Source organism: Cebus imitator, unplaced genomic scaffold, assembly GCF_001604975.1.
Source record: "Cebus imitator isolate Cc_AM_T3 unplaced genomic scaffold, Cebus_imitator-1.0 Scaffold15, whole genome shotgun sequence".
Classification (NCBI taxonomy): Eukaryota; Metazoa; Chordata; class Mammalia; order Primates; family Cebidae; genus Cebus; species Cebus imitator.
The window spans coordinates 5,940,928-5,959,809 of NW_016107330.1; the positions used below are offsets into that span (position 1 = coordinate 5,940,928).

The window sequence follows — 18,882 nt, forward strand, 5'->3', positions numbered from 1 at the left end:
AAGCACAAATAATCTAGAAACACCTCTGTGTTTTTTTTCAGGGACAGTATTTTTAATGTCTCATCACTGTTTAATTGCAAGGTACAACTCTCCCACCCAGCCCGGGAAATGATATCATAAAGCCCTAAGTTATTGGGTATTTGATTTTCTGTTTACAAAATGAAAATGGATGATACGAAATTGGGTTTCAAGAGTTTTGCACCCCTTGAGATAATGGCATCCTGAGGGACAGAGCATCCTTAATTAAGATTTGGCAACTTCGGCTTCACTGATTCTGAGTGCCAGCTTTGCTCTCAGTTTAGGTTTTTGCTGCTTTATTTTTTTCATTGAGATATTAACTAACAGCAACAGATGACCTCTTAAAGCCTGGTGAGGGTCATGGGCTATTTTAGCTCATGGCCGGCCTGGGTTTCATTGGGGTCTGTTGGATAGTGAGCAAGTTTGTGTCCTGGGTTGTAGGAAAAGATGGCCGGGGCAGATCTGTGTTACTCATAAATCATTACAAGCTTGCTTTGCTTTTTATACACTGAGATTTGTGCCCCGGATCAAATAGTGAATTAAGAAAACTCCAAACTATGGTGCAGTAAAATAAAAGCAGAGATCAAGTGGTAACAGGAGGCCTCTAGTGAAGACCGTCTGAGAGCGCTTTAAACCGCGAACGCTGCGGTGGGGTTGGGAGGCGGCAAAGACGGCTTTGGTCCCACGATCTCTTCCCAACATAGGGTCTGCATGAGGGGCTCGTAAAGAGGGCTTGTGCAGGAACTCTGGGCGGGAATGCGACCTCTGCTCACAAGACACAGGACGGTCTTTGCAGATGGGAGCTCGCAGGACAGGAAAGTCTTGCAGGGCAGTGATAACCAATGCCACAGGCTCTGCCTATGTTCTCAGAATATGGAGTAATTCTGATTGCTCTGGGTCTGCAGTGCTCAGGAGTTAAAAGCCCCTTGATGCATTGTGTGTGCTTAGACCTTGTGGTGCATTATCTACTGTGCCTCTCTTGCAGAGGCACCTGGATAGAATAGACAATGGGTGGTAAAACTCAGCGTCCTTAGTTAGAATTTCTTAGAAGAATCACATTTGCTATTGAATGCTGTAAGACACACGCTCTCCCCGCTCTGCCCCCACTCCCCACCCAGCCCAGAGCTCAATGCCAACAGGGGTCACCATTGGACCCCCGGACCCATACTGTGAACTTCTACTCTTGTCTGTCTTACTTCTTTTCTCACTCCCTCATCACCGCGGGGACTCCGGGTACCACGTACAGGGTTGGGCTGGTTCCCAACACTGGGTTCATGTTAATGACAAGAGTTTGGAGCGATAGGAGTAAGGGTGGAGATGGTGTTCAGGCCTGGGCAGGGGACTAGAGAAACCGGCATCCTGGGGCGAGGACAGGAGGCCAGAATTCAGAAGGGTGGCAGGGCCTTCCCCCTGCATATTTATTCATTCAGACATTGTTCTGGGGACTGGTAGCATAGCAGCCAACAAAACAGGAAAAAAAAAATCCCTGCCTTCATGGCGTTTAGTGTCCACCAGGGATCAGGGAGGGAGACACAATAAACAACATAAATAAAGAAAAGAAATAGTACGTGAGTTGATGGTAAGTGGCATCTTAGTCCATTCGTGTTGCTATAAAGTAATACCTGAGGCTGGGTAATTTATCCAGAAAAGAGGTTTATTTGGCTCACGGTTCTGCAGGTTGTACAAGAAGCATGGCACCAGCATCTGCTTCTGGGGAGGGTCTCAGGCTGCTTCCACTCCTGGCAGAAAGTAGAGCCTGCAAGTGCAGAGATCATATGATGAGAGAGGAAGTGAGAGCAAGCAAGGCGGAGGTGCCAGGCTCTTTCTAACAATCAGCTCTTGTGGAAACTGAGAGTAAGCATTCACGCAACCTACAGGAACAGCACCAAGCCATCCATGAGGGATTCGCCCCCATGACCCAAGCACCTCCCACCAGGCCCCACCTCCAACACCGAGAATCAGAGTTCCTCATGAGATCTGGAGGGGTCAAATATCCCAACTATGGCAGGCAGCAAAAAGAAAGGAAGAGGGATAGAGTGTTGGGTTTTTATTTTGTCTGGATGTGCTCTTGTTCTTTTGTTTGTTTGTTTCTTTGTTTGAGACAGTTTTGCTCTGTCGCCCAGGCTGGAGCACACTGGCATGATCTCGATCTTGGCTCACTGCAACCTCCACCTCCTGGATTGACGCGATTCTCAGGCATCAGCCTCCTGAGTAGCTGGGTTTATAGGCATGTAGCACCACACCCAGCTAATTTTTGTATTTTCAGTAGAGACGGGGTTTCACCATGTTGGCCAGGATGGTCTCAATCTCCTGACCTCGCGATTCACCTGCCTTGGCCTCCTAAAGTGCTGGGATTACAGGTGTGAGCCTCCACGCCTGGCCGTTTTGTTTTTATTTGCTTTTGTTTTTCTTGTTGTTTTTATTTGTTCTTTTTTGCTGTTTATTTGGTGGTGGTGGTTTTATTTTTTCAAAAAAAAACAGTTTTAGAAAAGATGATATATGAGTAAAAAGCTAAAATAAAGAAGGCAAAGAAGATTCCTGGGAGGAAGTGCATTCCGGGCACAGGAACCAGCAAGAACGAAGGCTCTGAGGCAGAAACGTGTGGGGAGTGGGGCCTGACCCTCTCTGTTCCTGTGAAGCCATCACGTGGTTCCCAGCCCTTGTGGTCACTCCTAGCACTTTATGCCTAGAATCTTTCTGGTTGTAGAAAACTGATCTAGGCAGAACCTTCCAGACTGAGGGCCTGGAAAAGGTCTCTAGGGACAGACTCCAAGAGAGGTCTCTGCAGTTCAATTGTATAAATCAGGGTTTTTGTCAAGCTTGCTGCAAATGCACATTCCTGGATTATGCCCCAGGCCTGCTAAATCAGGATCTCTGGGGTCTGCGCCTAGAAATCCGCATTTCTAAAAGCTTCCAGACATGTTTGAGCATCTTCACCGTGTATTCCACCCCAAATCAGTGTCTACGATTTCTCTCTCTCAGATCCTCTTCCTACTGACTAGGTGTATTAGTCTGTTCTCACACTGCTATAAAGCAATTACCTCAGACTGAGTAATTTATAAAGAAAAGAGGTGTAACTGACTAACAGTTCTGCACTGCTAGGGAGACCTCAGGAAACTTACAGTCATGGCGGAAGGCCAAGGGGAAGCAAGGAAGCTGGATTGTTGAACATGGTGTCGCAGGAGAGAGAAAGAGAGAGCAAAGCGGGAACTGCCACACTTTGAAATCATCAGATCCCTTGAGAACTCGCTATCAAGAGAAAAGCAAGGGGGAAGTCTGCCGCCAGGATTCAATCACCTCCCACCAGGCCCCTCCTCCAACATACGGGGATTGCAATTCGAGATGAGATTTGGGTGGGGACACACAGCCAAACTTTACCGCCAGGCTAGAGTGTGCCCCTGTTCATCTCTCTTACAAAAACGCTTAGAGTTTTTTTTGAGGTACTTGGTCAGCCATTTCCTGCCAGTGAAAGGAATCACCTCTAGGTAGAGTCAGCAAGGCCGGTCTGCCCCGAAGCGGAGGTGGGCGGCGGTGGGAGACAGGATTTGCCCATCTTCTCCACTCACTCCAACCCCTGAGTCCTGTGCCGACCAGCAAGGGGCTTCTCAAGGACAATACCTGTTCTAGGTGTATCCTGGGACCAGCGTGTGACATTCATAGGACTCAGAAGATGTTTGCAGAGATAGAGAAAGAGCAAAAGAACGAATAACTGTCACTCTTAACAGGGAGGAGCAGGGGCAGCAGCATTGTGAGTTTGGAAATATTTGTTTCCCCAGCACATGGAAGAAATCCTCATTCTTTCAAAGTTGTTCGCTCCGCCCCATCCCTTTCCCAATCCCCACCCCACTCCCAGAGGAACCCTCTGGCTTACTCTTTCTATTTTCTGGTCTGTAACGGAGAGGAGGAGATTTGGGTAGGGCAGGGGGCATGCTAACCTCCAAGGGTCTCCATCAATCTCCTGCCTCTCCCTATCGCCCCTCACCCTCCCTCAACGCATTCAGCTTACGGCGAGGGGTAATGAAAAGGATTCTTGAATCAAATCTCCTCCCTGCTCTTTCCTCGCTGTAAAGCCTTGGGCCACTTCCGTGACCTCTGAGCCTCCCCATTGTGAAACGGGGCAGTCTCGTGAGGCCTGGAGCGCGCGGCAGGCGGTAACCCGGATGGGCGCCCTCGGCGCGGCCCCACGCCCCCTCTGCCGCGCAGGCCACGCCCCCTCTGCCGCGCAGGCCACGCCCCCACCTGTTGGGCCGGTCCCCTCAGCGCGCGGCGGCGTTGCCATGGCGACGCGCGTACACAGGCCGGACGGGCGCGCGGGGTGCCGGGTGCCGGCTGGAGACTCCGTGGGAGCGCGGCCGGGAGGCCTCGCCCCGGAGCGGGCCCGGCGCCTCCCGAGCTGGCAGGGCCCTCGGCGGACGGCGTAGCGTGGGCTTCCTCCTCCGACCAGGTGAGTGCCGCGCGCGAAGGGGCGGTGGGCAGAGACCGGGGGCCGGAAGGGGCGGCCCCATGAGGACTAGAGCTGGGAGAAGGAGAAGGGGTGACTCCCTGGCCCCATCCTCCGGAATCCAGGCTCCGGTCCCCACGAGCACCGCAGTAGCTGCCCCAATACCAACCCCTCCTTTCCAGGTGCAGCCCCCACCCCTCCCGCGGAGGAAGACCCCGGGAGCCTGAGACCCCTCCTTGGCACCAGTCATGCCACTCTGGGAAGTCCTGGGGGGTACAGCTGGGGTTAGGAGGGGCACCCCTGCTGCCCCTGATTTACGGACGACACCCACCCAGCGGTCAGAGAGAACCCCCTTGCCGAACAAGAGCGAAACTCCGTCTCAAAAAAAAACACACAAAAAAACCCTCTCCCTTTCTAAATATTGAAGTATTTCTAGGGCTCACAGGCCACTTAAGATCTGATAACCCCCTCAATAGACATGTTGCTTCTCTCTCTCAGTGATGACCCGGGAGCAGGGAGTGCAGATGATTGAAGCTCTTTTGCTCTTTTCCATGGTCGGTGCCCTATGTCATAGAACTAATTTACAGAGTTTAACACATCTAATCACTTTCTACAGTGTTTTCAGGTAGGGAGGTGACTTCACAGGGCAAAATTAAAGTGGGGAAATATTGTCCAACACATTCAGCTAAAGAAATAGACAATTTTTTCAAAATGTCATCTAGGATTAATACTGAAAGGAAAAATGAAGTTGGAATCATGAACAGAACTGTGAGGAACTGCAAAGGGTCTGAGATTTTACACTACTTGCAAGCTAAGTGAGTCTGCCACTGCTTAATGATGCTAGCAGAAGACTAGAGACACCAGGACCAGAGACAAAGGATGTTATTACTCAGCACAGCAGGCACTGTGAGCTTCATGTTTGCATTGGTTCGGCTTGCCCTGCAAGACCCCTGGGGTGATCAGGGCAGCCCAGACGGATGCTGTGCACACTGCAAGTCTGATTCCCAGTAAGGAACCCCAAGCTCAGGAAACTCCAGTCTTTTAAAAGGAGCTGCTAGCCAGTGCCCAACCTTTGCCCTGGAAAAAAATGATCTCTCTCTCTTTTTTTTTTTTTTTTTTTTTTTTTTTTTTTTTTTTTTTTTTTTTTTTTTTTTTTTTTGAGACAGAGTTTCACTCTTGTTACCCAGGCTGGAGTGCAATGGCGCGATCTCGGCTCACCGCAACCTCTGCCTCCTGGGTTCAGGCAATTCTCCTGCCTCAGCCTCCTGAGTAGCTGGGATTACAGGCATGCACCACCATGCCCAGCTAATTTTTTGTATTTTTAGCAGAGACGGGGTTTCACCGTGTTGACCAGGATGGTCTCGATCTCTTGACCTCGTGATCCACCCGCCTCAGCCTCCCAAAGTGCTGGGATTACAGGCGTGAGCCACCGCGCCCGGCCTTTTTTTTTTTTTTTTTTTTAATTGAGACCTGAAGTGCAGTGGCACAATCTCGGCTCACTGCAACCTCTGCCGCCCGGATTCAAGCCATCCTCCTGTCTCAGCCTTCAGAGTAGCTGGGACTGCAGGTATATGCCATTATGCCCGGCTAATCTTTTTGTATTTTCAGTAGAGATGGGCTTTTGCCGTGTTGGCCGGGTTGGTCTTGAATTCCTGAGTCCTCAGGTGATCCGCCCACCTTGGCCTCCCAAGGTGCTGGGATTACAGGTGTGAGCCACCATGTTCAGCCAGAGATGACATCTTTATCATAAACAAATATCTACTCTGCCCTTGACAGGGACACTATCCCTATCCTCCCAGGAAGCTTGCCCTACAGATGTCCTTGGAAAGATTGTTTGGAACAAAATCTGTCAGTGTCTTTGCTCTGAAGATGGGTAAAAACACAAGAAACCCATAGATAATTGACTAACAAAAGCTACACCGTTCTGACTCTCTTGGAACGTATATCTTAGTGAAAGGGGAACAGTAAACACATAGCTAAGTAACGAACAAGAAAATGACAGAATGATAAGCTCAAGGAAGGCACCACAGCAGCGACACATGCTAGCTAGACAAAGAAGTGACTGAAGTCGCCTTTAGCTGGGGTGGCCAGATAGCTACCACAAGGCACCAGCTGTGGGAACATCTGGGGAAGTGCTGAAAAACAAAAAATGCCAATCATCCAGGTTTGGGGTTTTATTCTGGTGGCATTTCCTGTGGCTTTCTCGCAAGGGACATTTCTCGAAAGTTGACTTTAGGTCAGTTTTACTTGAGTTTTGAATGTGGTACTTGATAATGTAGTCCTCCTCAACTGAAGATTATTAACTCAGGCAATTTGAGGGCAATAGGGCGTGGTTCTTTTGGAAAAAGAAATGTCTTTTTATCTCTATTAAAGACAGCAGACTTAAAAATATTATTTATCTTGATATGAAAGTATTAATATTTCTGAGAGTTTCTCATAGGCTTTGGAATTCACAAACATAAACTACCTGGCTTGTTTTTATTTCTCTTACTCCCAGGTAGGGTCTTTTCTCTTTTTCAGAGGATAGAATTCTGGTGTTAAGGGCTATCTGTTATTTCATGTCCCAAGTGTCAACAAAACAGGACAACCTCTCCCTTCCCCCACTCAATCCCTCTGTCTGCTCCTCCAACCCATCCCCTCCCCACCCAGCAGCGATGGAGGTGTGAAAAGGTGAGCTGCCTGAACGGCTGGGCTCAGCGTTCTCTCCCTGACCTAATGCTAGGTGACCTTAACCTCTCTGCAGCTCATTCTCTCCTTATCTGTAAAGTAGGACAATAATCACACCCTTGCAGGGTTGCTCTGAGGGTGAAAAGAGGATATTCAAGGAGGAGTGCCTGGCACTTATTAGGGACTCATGAATGATGACAGAGATGATGGTGACAGGCGGAACCAGCCCTGAGATTCTGTGCCATCACAACTAGTTGATTTTTGTTTTTATCCATAGTCCAATAATTTGGCATTTCAGTGACTTTTCACTTGATAGGAAAGAGAGAGACTGTTCTTCTTTGACAAGGCATTGAGGTATATGACATCACACTGCATGTTTGGACCTAATCTCAAATCGGATTCAAGCATTGAAATGAATTACTGTTGACATTTTAGCACTTTCTAAAGACACTGAAGTGTCTGTCTTAAAAGAATGTGTACAGAACTTATTTCGAAATCACCACAATGTAAGATGGACACATGGTTAGATGGAAAGATATGTAATAAAGCAAATATGGCAAAATGCCGATTATAGAATCTCGGTGGTGAGTACATAGGAGCTCACTATCTGCTTCTTTCAGCCTCTCGGTATGTTTGACATTTTTATAGTAAAATGTTGGGGGAAATCCTGTCCAGGGTCCTGACCACATGGCTGAGCTATAATCTTGATGTTTTGCCTTTAGAAATAATCTTTTTTCCCCTAACTAAATAATTGAAGACATACAGTGATTTCAAAAGAAAAACATCATTGAATGCCTTCCTCTCCAATGCTAACGCTTCAAGGAACTCTAAAGCAGGCATGGTGGCATGCATGTATTCCTAGCTACTCTGGAGGCTGAGACAGGAGGATCACTTGAGCCCAGGAGTTTGAGGCTGCAGTGAGCTATGATTGTGCCACTACACTCAGCCTGGGCAAAGAGCAAGACCCCATCTCTAAATATGAATGAATGAATAAAATAAGCCCCATAGAAGTTTAGGCTTCCTTGGATCAGAGTTTGACAAGCCCAGGTTAAACAACACTAATACAAGTAGTACAAATGAGTGTTCAGTGTGTGCCAGGCACTGTTCTAGATACCTCACATGTATTACCGCATTTAATCCTCACAAAACCCATTTTAGGCTGGTGTGGTGGCTCACATCTGTAATGTCAGCACTTTGGGAGGTCAATGTGGGAGGACTGCTTGAGCTCAAGAGTTTGAGACTAGCCTGGGCAACGTAGCAAGACTCCATCTCTACAAAAAATTAGCCAGGTGTGGTGGCATGCACCTGTAGTGTCAGCTACTTGGGAGGCTGAGGCAGGAGGATTACTTGAGCCCAGGAGATTGAGGCTTCAGTGAGCCAAGATTGAGACCCTGATTGAGACAAATTGAGACCCTGTCTCAAAAAAATAATACCCATTTTATAGATGAAGAAACTGAGTCATGGAGAGCGAATAAGTAACTCCAAGGTCACAGAGCTAGTAAGGGATGGGTTAGGAGCACTGAACTTGAATTTCTGGTATGTCAGATCACTAAGCTCATACTAAGCTTGCTGGGTGGTGGAGAGCAATTATCAGTGGAACTCAGATTTGTTGTCAGGTTGATTTAGCTTTTGTTTGTGTCCTGAGTTACTTAAGAAATGCCCTCTGTTTGATGATTAGAACCAGGCTTTCCTATGCCAGATTTCATGGTTAGAAGACATCATCTTAAAAACCTGCAGAATTGTAAACAGTGCTGCAATGAACATTCGTGTGCACATGTCCTTATAGTAGACCAAATGTCCATCGATGACAGACTGGACAGGGAAAATGTGGCACATATACACCATGGAATATTATGCAGCCATCAAAAATGATGAGTTTGTGTCCTTTGTAAGGACATGGGTGAACCTGGAAACCATCATTCTCAGCAAACTGACACAAGAGCAGAAAATCAAACACCACATGTTCTCACTCATAGGCGGGTGTTGAACAATGAAAACACATGGACACAGGGAGGGGAGCACCACACACTGGGGTCAGTTGGGGGGAAATAGGGGAGGGATGGTGGGGGGTGGGGAGTTGGGGAGAGATAGCAAGGGGAGAGATGCCAGATGTAGGTGATGGGGAGGAAGGCAGCAAATCACACTGCCACGTGTGTTCCTATGCAACAATCTTGCATGTTCTTCACATGTACCCCAAAACCTAAAATGCAATAAAATAAATTAAAAAAAAAAAACCCTGCAGAACTGTCCTTCTCATTGTTGACTCATCTATCGACTCCCCGCTCTTCGAATTCCTCACTTTGGACATGACTCAATGGTTATTTCATTCATTCTAAGTGTGACTTTGCTGAATAATTGGAGGACTGAATTTTTCTAACAAAATTCTTTCTGAAAACCTTATGTAGGGAAAACAGAGAGAATGAAAGCCTATCTGAAGAGCGCAGAAGGTTTTTTTGTCCTAAATAAAAGTACCACAATTGGAAGGCATGAAGATTCAGACCTTGTTTTACAGGTAAGAAGTCTTCCCACCTGTTCCCTTCCCCTCCCTGGCCCCTTCCTTCCCTCTCCAACAGACCTTAGCATTATGTGGACACCAATCTCTTGTACAACATGGCCTTAAGCAAACAGCCATACCTTTCCTTTGTGTGCCACCAACAGCCAGTTGCCAAGGGTACCCCATTTCCCTGGGATAAAGAGTGAAGCTGAGTGCTGTGCAGAGCATGATGCTGTCCTTTGCTGAACACATCTGTTGATGTCCCACCCGATGCAGAGCAGCTGAGCCCCAAAGTAGGGCTTATCCTGAGAGGGTTCTTGGCTTTGCCTGGGAAAGAATTCAAGGGCAAGCCAGGAGTAGAAGCAAACAGCCTCACTGAAGCGGCAGTGTGACAGCTGTGTGACTGCTCCCGCAGAGCCGGGCTACCCCGTAGGCAGAGAGTAGCAGCTCAGGGCAGTTTTGCAGTCATATTTATACTCACTTTAATTTTAATTTTAATTTTTATTTATTCATTTATTTTCCAAGGCGGAGTCTCACCCCGTCACCCAGGCTGAAGTGCAGTGGCGTGATCTCAGCTCACTGCAACCTCTACCTCCCAGGTTCAAGCAGTTCTCCTGCCTCAGCCTCCTGAGTAGCTGGGATTACAGGTGCTTGCCACCATGCCCAGCTAATTTTTTGTATCTTTAGTAGAGATGGGATTTCACCATGTTGGCCAGGCTGGTCTTGAACTCCTGACCTTGTGATCTGCCTGCTCAGCCTCCCAAACTGCTGGGATTACAGGTGTGAGCCACTGTGCCTGACCTTATACTCACTTTTAATGGCATGCAGATTAAGGGGTGGTTTATGCAGGGAAGGGATAATAACTTTTGGATCATTGGGTGCCGTGGAAAGGGGTGACAACTCCCAGGTGTTGCCATGGCAATAGTAAATTGACATGGCACACTGGTGGGCAGGTCTGATTGAAAACTGCTTTCACCTTGGCCCTGTTTTAGCTGGTCCTCAATCTGGTCTGGCGTCTGAGCCCCACCTCTGGAGTGGAGTACCACCTCCTACCTAACACCTGTGGTCATCTCCCCAGCAGCCTGATGTGTGGTTCGGAAGGTGGGCATAGACCTGGTGCTTTGGCCTTTGCCTGCTCTGGGCTAGGGCTCTCTCCCTTTCAAAACCCCGTGGGACTGCTGTGGGCCCCTCAGAGGCCAGGGAAGCCCTGGACCTCCAAGTCCTGGGCTTAGCCTGGGCATTCTTTCATTTCATTCTTTGAGTTAGCTGTGGTTTGGTCCAAAGCCTCAGCTCATTGACAGCCGAGGAAATTGAAGGAAGGAGAAGAATAATGAAACCAGTGGCTCTGAGCCTTTCGAAATATGGAAGGGGGTTAAAATATTGAAGTGGAAAGAGAAATGCTGTGGAATCTCTTCATAACTGTGAAAAGCAGATTTCTTTCAGACCTTACTCAAGAGACTTTTTTTAACTCTTTATTTTGAAATTAGAGATTCACAGGAAGTTCCATAGAGATCACACCTACCTTTCACCCAGTTTCCTCCAATGGTTACAAACTATGTGTGACTATAACAATATCAAATCCAGGAAATTGACATAGGTGCTGTGTGTTTGTGTGTGTGTGTGTGTGTGTGTGTGTGTGTGAGAGAGAGAGAGAGAGAGAGAGAGAGAGAGACAGTAGTTCTGTACCATTTTATAGATCACATGTATATGAATAGATTTGTGTGTTGCAATCAAAATATAAAACTATTCCGTCATCAAAGGTCTCCCTTTTGGTAGCCTTTATAGCCACAATACGTTCTCTCTGCACCACCCCTACCCCTGGCAATCACTCATCTGTGCTCCATCTCTAGAATTGTGTCATTCTGAGAATGTTATAGAAAGGAAATTATATGACCGGGCGTGGTGGCTCATGGCTGTAATCCCAGCACTTTGGGAGGCCGAGGCTGGTGGATCACTTGAGGTCAGGAGTTCGAGACCAGCCTGGCCAAAATGGTGAAACCCCATCTCTACTAAAGATGCAAAAATTAACTGGGCGTGATGATGGGCACCTGTAATCACAGCTACTTGGGAGGCTGAGGCAGGAGAATCACTTGAACTGGGAGGTGGGGGTTACAGTGAGCCAAGATCGTGCTCTTTCACTCCAGCCTGGGCAACAGAGCAAGACTCTGTCTCAGAAAGAAAGAAAAAGAAATGAAATTGTACAGTGTGTGGCCTTTTGAGACTGGAGCTTTTGTTTGCTTTGCTTTGCTTTGGCTCAGCATAATGCCTTGAGATCCATTTAGGCTGTCGGCTTGTTCGTTTTTGTTGCTGAGCAGGATTCCATCGTATGGATGTACCACTGTTTGTTTAGCCTTCACATATTGAAGGACATTCTTATTATTTCCAATTTGGGGCTGTTACAAATAAGTCTGCTATAAATATTTGTGTACAAGTTTTTGGGTAAACATACTTGTTACTTTCTCTGGGATAAAACTTTGGAGTGTGATTGCTAGATCTTCTGGTCAGTATATGTTTGGTGTCTAAAAAAAACGGTGAAACTCTTATCTAGAGTGACTGTACTGTTTTACATTCCCACCTGTAACCTATGAGATAGTTTCTCTGCATCCTCACCAGCAATTGGTGTTGTCATTTTTAATTTTTATTTTAGCTGTTCTGTAAGAATACAGTGTTGTCTGTAAAAATTGATGTTGTCATTTTTAATTTTTATTTTAGCTGTTCTGTAAGAATACAGTGATATCTCATCATGCTCTTAATTTGCATTTCCATAACAGCTAGTGATGCGTGACATCTTTTCATGTCCTTAATTGGCTTTTGCATATCCTCTTTAATAGAATGCCTCTTCAGGTCTTAGGCCCATTTTCTGCTTAGACTGTTTGGGTTTTTTACTGTTGAGTTTTGAAAGTTCTGTGTGTATTCCAGATATGAGTGCCTTGTCAGGTATATGGTTTGCAAATATTTTCTCCCAGCCTATGTAGCTTGTCTTTTCATCCTTCTAACAGAGGAGAAACTTTTGCTTTCCTCAGAGCAAAGGTGTGAATTTTGATGAAGTCCAGTTTACCATGTGTTTGGTGTCACATCTGTGAACACTTCGCTAAGTCCTTGATCCTAAAGTTTTTTCTCTCTTTTTTTTTTTTTTTTTATTTTTTTTTTTTTTTTTTTTTTTTTTTTTTTTCTAAAAGTTCTAGAGTTTTATGTTTGAGTCCATGAACCATTTTTAATTCATTTTTGTATACAACGTGAGGCTTAGGTCAAGGTTCTTTTTTTCTTCCCCCACTATAGATAGCCAGTTGCTCCAGCACCATTTCTTGAAAAGACTATTCTTTCTCCATTGAATTGCATTTGCATTTTTGTAAAAAATCATTTGGCCATACTTGTGAGGGGCCTGTTTCTGAGTTCCCTATTGTGTTCCATTGATCTATGTGTCTACCCTTTTACCAAATGACACAGTCTTGATTATTGCAGCTATGTATGTCTTAAGTCAGATAGAGTAATTCCTCCCATTTCATTTTTTGTTTTCAAAATTGTTTTACCTCTTCTGCTTCCTTTCCCTTTCCATATAAATTTCAGAATAAGTCTGTCTGCATCTATGAACCGTCTTGCGGAGATTTTGATAGAAATTATGTTTAAACCTATATATCAATGTGGAGAGAATTTATGTATTTACTATGTTGTTTTTCAATCCATGAACACGGTATGTTTCTGTGTTGATTTAGGTTGTCTTTGATTTCTTTCATGAATACTTTGTAGCTTTCAGCTACATGTTTTGCTGAATTTATACATAAGTACTTAATTTCTCCTTTTTTGTTTGTGACGGTAAATAGTATTACACTTTAAATTTCAGTGGCCATCGTTCATTGCCAGTATATAGAAACATAATTGATTTTTGTATGCGTATATGGTATCTTGCAACCTTAACTGAACTTTCTAGAAGTTTTTTTTGTCACTTTCTTAGGATGTTACCATGTTATCTACAAACTGAAACAGTTTTATTTTTACCTTTTTGATCTGTATACTTTTAATTTTCTTTTCTTGAGATATTGCATTGGCTGGGACTTCTAGCACTCTGTTGCTTAAGAGCAGTATAAATCTTTATATTTGCCTTGTTCCTGATTTTAGGGGAAAAGCATTCAGTCTTTCATCATTAAATATGATATTAACTGTAGGGTTTTTTGTCGATGTTCTTTATCAAATGGAGAACAATCCCTCTGTATTTCTAGTTTTCTGAGAGCGTTGTAAATGCAATAGATTTTAAAATAACCCAACATACCTTCCCTTGAGATTCTCATCCATTACATGGTCTCCCTACAAAAACACAAAAAAACTGCTCTTGTGCAAAGAGGAAGAATCAAATAAAAAGAATCGTAGTTTCTTCTGTATCATAACAAGGGATAGATTTAAGGTAGCTTTACTTTCTGAGTGGCCAAGGTAGAGACAATGATCTCTGTTTTGAACTGGACTATGATATTAGAAAACTAGTAATTTTTAAAAGCACAGACTTTGGAGACAGACCTGGATTTGAATCTCTTAGACCGTTTTCTGTGTGTGTGACTTCGAGCAAATTACTTAATCATACTGAGCTCATTTTCTCCATCTGTAAACCACTTATCTCACAGGATTGCAGGGATTAAATGAGAAAATGCATATAAAGTACTTGGCACATGGTACTAAATAAATGACACCATAATCATTATTATGGTTACGTAACATGGAGACTGAGAATTCTTGTTCATAGGGTTAAGATGGGTATCCACTGATATTAACAAGTACTTGGAAAAGGAAACTAATGAGGACAATTATAATATATATATATATATATATATATATTATGTGTATGTATATATATATATTATGTATATGTATATATATATATAGAGAGAGAGAGAGAGAGAGAAAGCGAGAGAGATAGACAGACAGAAATTGAGCAGCATTGACTGTATAAAAACAATAGCCTGCTTACTGCTCCTTGGCCTTGGTTTAAAAAGTAAGTCACCACTGTCAGCAACAGTTCCATTGATTTATGAAGGAATCAGTTGCATTTCCAGAAGCATGTGCTTACATTGGCTCCCGAGAGAACAGATGATACATGAATTGCCAGATGCTTTGTGAATAGACTTTTAATGGGCTTTTATATCTTCTCTTAGAGAAATCCTCTTCCCAAAGCTTAAATCGATTTGGGAGAGGAGATTTGCTTTAAGAAGGGATGTGGGGGACACAGACTCGTTTTTGAAGAACTGAAACCTACAGGGTGCCCATATTTTTCAGAAAATATAAGACAAGATAAGGTGAAAATTACCCTGCTTCTGCCTTCACTGTGCCTTTCTGATTAACTTGAGAATCATGCATGATCAGCTGTAGGCCACCCTGAGTAATAATTCAACAGTCAATTTATCGTTTGTCTTATTTGTGCCATTAGAAGTCATTCTACTAAATAAGGTGCAGGAATCTAGAAAAAAAAATCAGCGTTGAAATTACTCAGCAGTTATACCTAGCAAAGAAAAAAGATTGTTTTATTTACTTGGATAAATCTAAAGAATAGGTGCCATGCTTCTAAAGATTTATAAATATATTGATTTGCAAAGCTGACATTTTTTTTGCTTATTGATATTGTAATATTCTAACATCATTCACATATTCTGATAATGGAAGGTAATTATGTACCTATTGGTTTTTAAAACATTGGGAGAAAACAAACTGTGAAGAAAAAAATAAAAGTCACTTGTAATCATATGACTCAGGGACAATCCGAATTGATATTTGTAGGGTTTTGCTCTCCAGACTTTTTTTTTTTTTTTTTTTTTTTTCTGTATCGTGAAAGGAGTTTGGTTTCCTAATGGCAACAGGAAGCCTGTTTTAGCCAGCCTGGTTTTTGCTGTTATTATCACTCATTCATTCCACAGACATTTGCCTGGAGCCCCAGCACAGAGGTAAGCCTGGGGATACTCACACATGGTCTTTGCAATCAGGAAGCTGCTAGGAGAGAGACATAGGTCTCTCTCCTATCAGAGGATCTGCTCTGCAGATGGTTTCAAGCCTATGTCAGGGCTCTAAAGGAAAGGCATATAGAGGATGAGGAGGACTTAACTAGACAGAGAAGAAGCAGCATGTGCAAAGGCCCTGGGGTGGAAGAGCATGTGGTACGCCTGTTAGACTGAAAGAAAACCAGTGTGTAGAGGTCAGAGTGGGAAGGGGGAGAGCTAAGAGGCAGGCAGGACTCCTTCATGCCACCTTAAGCATTTTGGTCTTTATCTGAAAAATGATGGGAAGATGCCACTGACGGATTTTCATCAAGTGGGAGTCCTGCCTGTTGAAATGGGCTCCCTGGTTGCCGTGTGATAAAATCAGAAGCTCCTTTCAGAATCTCCCCTCCCGCATTGCACAGGGCTGGAAAACCTCGGCCACCAGCTTCGCCCATTTCAGAGCTGAACCTTCTGATTATAATCCATATAATATGATGCTGTTTTTGAACTGTAATGTTTATAGTTGGATGTGGCTGTTACTTAAACACCAATAGGAAAGGGACTTAATTCTTCCAGAATGCAGCAATGTCACAAGCCAATGGTTGTTGGGCTTTTTGTGTGCATAAGAGTGTGATTTTTAAACATGAATCCCCAGGCTTCTGACACAGTGGGATTAGGTAAGGTCAGGAATCTGCCCATTTCTCTGCTTTGCTCAAGTGGAGGTCCCCACAGAGATGCTTCCAGGACTGCACCTTGAGAGCCCAGCCGTGACGCTTCCCTCCCTCTTGCTGTGCCATCTCCAGGGACAGTGGCTTCTTCCATTCTGATATCAGGGGAGCTCCTGTTTGCTCTTTTTTGTTTTTCTTTTTGTGTATGATTTCAATATACTTTGTTTTGAGGAAAAGAGGAGCAAAGGTCAAAGAGTGGAAAACTGTCCGGGCACAGTGGCTCACGCCTGTAATCCCAGCACTTTGGGAGGCCAAGGTGGGAGGATCACTTGAGGCCAGGAGTTTGAGACCAGCCTGGCCATCACGGTGAAACCCCATCTCTACTAAAAATACAAAAATTAGCCAGGTGTGGTGATACATGCCTGCAATCCCAGCTACTTGGGAGGCTGAGGCAGGAGAATCACTTGAACCTGGGAGGTTGCAGTGAGCCGAGATCATGCCACTGTACTCCAGCCTGGGCAACAGAGGGAGACTCTGCCTCAAAAAAAAAAAAAAAAAAAAAAGAGTGGAGAGTTGATCTTCTTCCTAGGACCTTACCCTTTTCCCTGGCCTTCACTGGGGAGGTTTCAGGATTCCCTTTACAATTAACTTAGAGGGCAGCCCGAGCGAATGCAGTGCCATGGCTAGAAGACCATGGAGAAAAGCAAAGGACAGAAACCGCAGGGGATGCGGGAGAAACACTTGTGCCTGCATTTCCGCCCTTTGTGGACAGCATCCTGCTAGTTGACTTTTTTCTCCCTGGGGGGAATGTTCCGTATAGCAGGTCAACCCCTTCTCATATGGGATCAGAGGTCAGGGCACAGGAGTAATCTCACAAACGCAACAGAACCATCCAACCCCGCGAGCCGTATCCCTTTGCCTGGCACCTGCCATTTCTGGGCTGCCGATAAGAACCATCAGAGCCTGTATCAAAGTCTTTTTTATGATTATTAAACAATGGTGCACTGAATAGCTTTTACCCATCATTTCACAGACGTGTGAGTCCATGTGCCGTGTCAAGGGCTTGTATGGCTGCAGCTCTGATGGCATCGCCACACTGCCTTCCAGTGAAGGCTTACAGGGTCAGGGCCCCCCCAGCAGTGGGGGCACCCCCTCCCCCCCTGGTGAAGTGTGTGACCTACCTGACAAATCTCTGCTCATCTGGGAGGCACAACATGGCATCCACGGCATTTTTGATTCACATTTCCCATACTGTGAGTGAACCCTTCAAGTTTTGAGAGAGAAGATAACGGGTGATGTGGGCCTGGATAAAGATGCTCACCCCTCCCATGTGCTGCGGTGAAATCCACCGAGGCATCAGGCCTGGGGGAAGCGCAGCTGCCCGCTGTCCCATCAGGACAGGCTGTTCACCTTCCCGCCTCGGCTGTGCCGGCACACTCAGCCCTGGCTCCCCTCCGGGCGTCCTGTGCTCTGCGACATGCCTCCTCTGATCTCATCAGTCCTCGGGAAACTTTTTTCTCCCTTAATATCACAGCAATGGATGGGCCTACTTTCCCTCCAGCATGTGCAGGGCTTGCAAGAGCAAGAAGTTCCAAGAAAAGTACTAGATCATCATCTCTGTTTATTCAACACACATAACATAAAATTTACCATCTTCGCCATATTAAGTCTACAGTTCAGTGGTATTAATTGCATTCACGTTGTTGTTGTTCTTTTGTGGGGGTGGGGAGACAGAGTCTCACTCACTCTGTTACCCAGGCTGCAGTGTTGTGGCACAATCTTAGCTCGCTGTGGCCTCTGCCTCCCAAGTTTAAGCAATTCTCGTGCCGCAGCCTCCTGAGTAGCTGGGATTATGGGCATGTGTCACCATGCCTGGCTGATTTTTATATTTTTAGCACAGATTGGGTTTCACTATGTTGGTCAGGCCGGTCTCGAACTCCCAACCTCAGGTGGTCCACCCACCTTGGGCTCCCAAAGTGCTGGGATTACAGGTGCGAGCCACCGCGCCCGGCCTCACATTGTTGTTCTGCCACCACCATCCATCCACGAGAACGCTCTTCATCTTGCAAAACTGAAACTCTACATCTACTAAAGAAAAGCTCCCCTTCCTCTCCCAGCCCCCCAGACCCCCAATCCCTGGCAACTGCCATCTTTCTGACAGAAAGTGCTTTCTGTCTCTGAACGTGCTTATTACAGGTTCCTCATGGACATTAAATCGTATAGTAAGTGTCTTTTGCAGCTGGCTTATTTCACTTAGCATAACGTTCTCAAGGTTCGCAGCATGTGTCAGAGTTTCCTTCCTTTTTTCCCTTTCTTTTTAAGGCTGAATAGTGTGCTGCTGCATGTCTGAATTATATTTTGTTGATCCAGTCATCTGTCAATGGACACCTGGGTTGCCTCCGGCTTTTGGCTACTGTGAATAACGCTGCTGTGAGCGTGAGTGTACAGATATATATATATATATATTTTTTTTTTCATTTGAGTCAGTCTCACTCTGTTGTCCAGGTTGGAGAACAGTGGCGTGATCTCAGCTCACTGCCAACCTCTGCTGCCTGGGTTCAAGTGATTCTCCTGCCTCAGCCTCCCGAGTAGCTGGGATTGCAGGCACGCACCACCATATCTGGCTAATTTCTTCAT

General features: G+C 45.3%; 1 protein-coding gene across 14 annotated transcripts in view; it reads left to right on the plus strand.

Moving 5' to 3' along the window:
* The first annotated feature begins 4,317 nt into the window (after positions 1-4,317).
* The window catches only part of FHAD1 (forkhead associated phosphopeptide binding domain 1), a 162,584-nt gene continuing 148,019 nt past the window's right edge, over positions 4,318-18,882 (plus strand). For all 14 annotated transcript variants that reach the window (XR_005196334.1, XR_005196336.1, XM_017504765.2 and 11 more), the window contains exons 1-2: positions 4,318-4,462; positions 9,532-9,638. Coding sequence is in view for 12 of the 14 variants with exons in the window: in XM_017504765.2 (XP_017360254.1) it covers positions 9,546-9,638 (93 nt within the window). In the remaining 2 variants the exon portion in view is untranslated. The remainder of the gene's footprint in view (positions 4,463-9,531; positions 9,639-18,882) is intronic.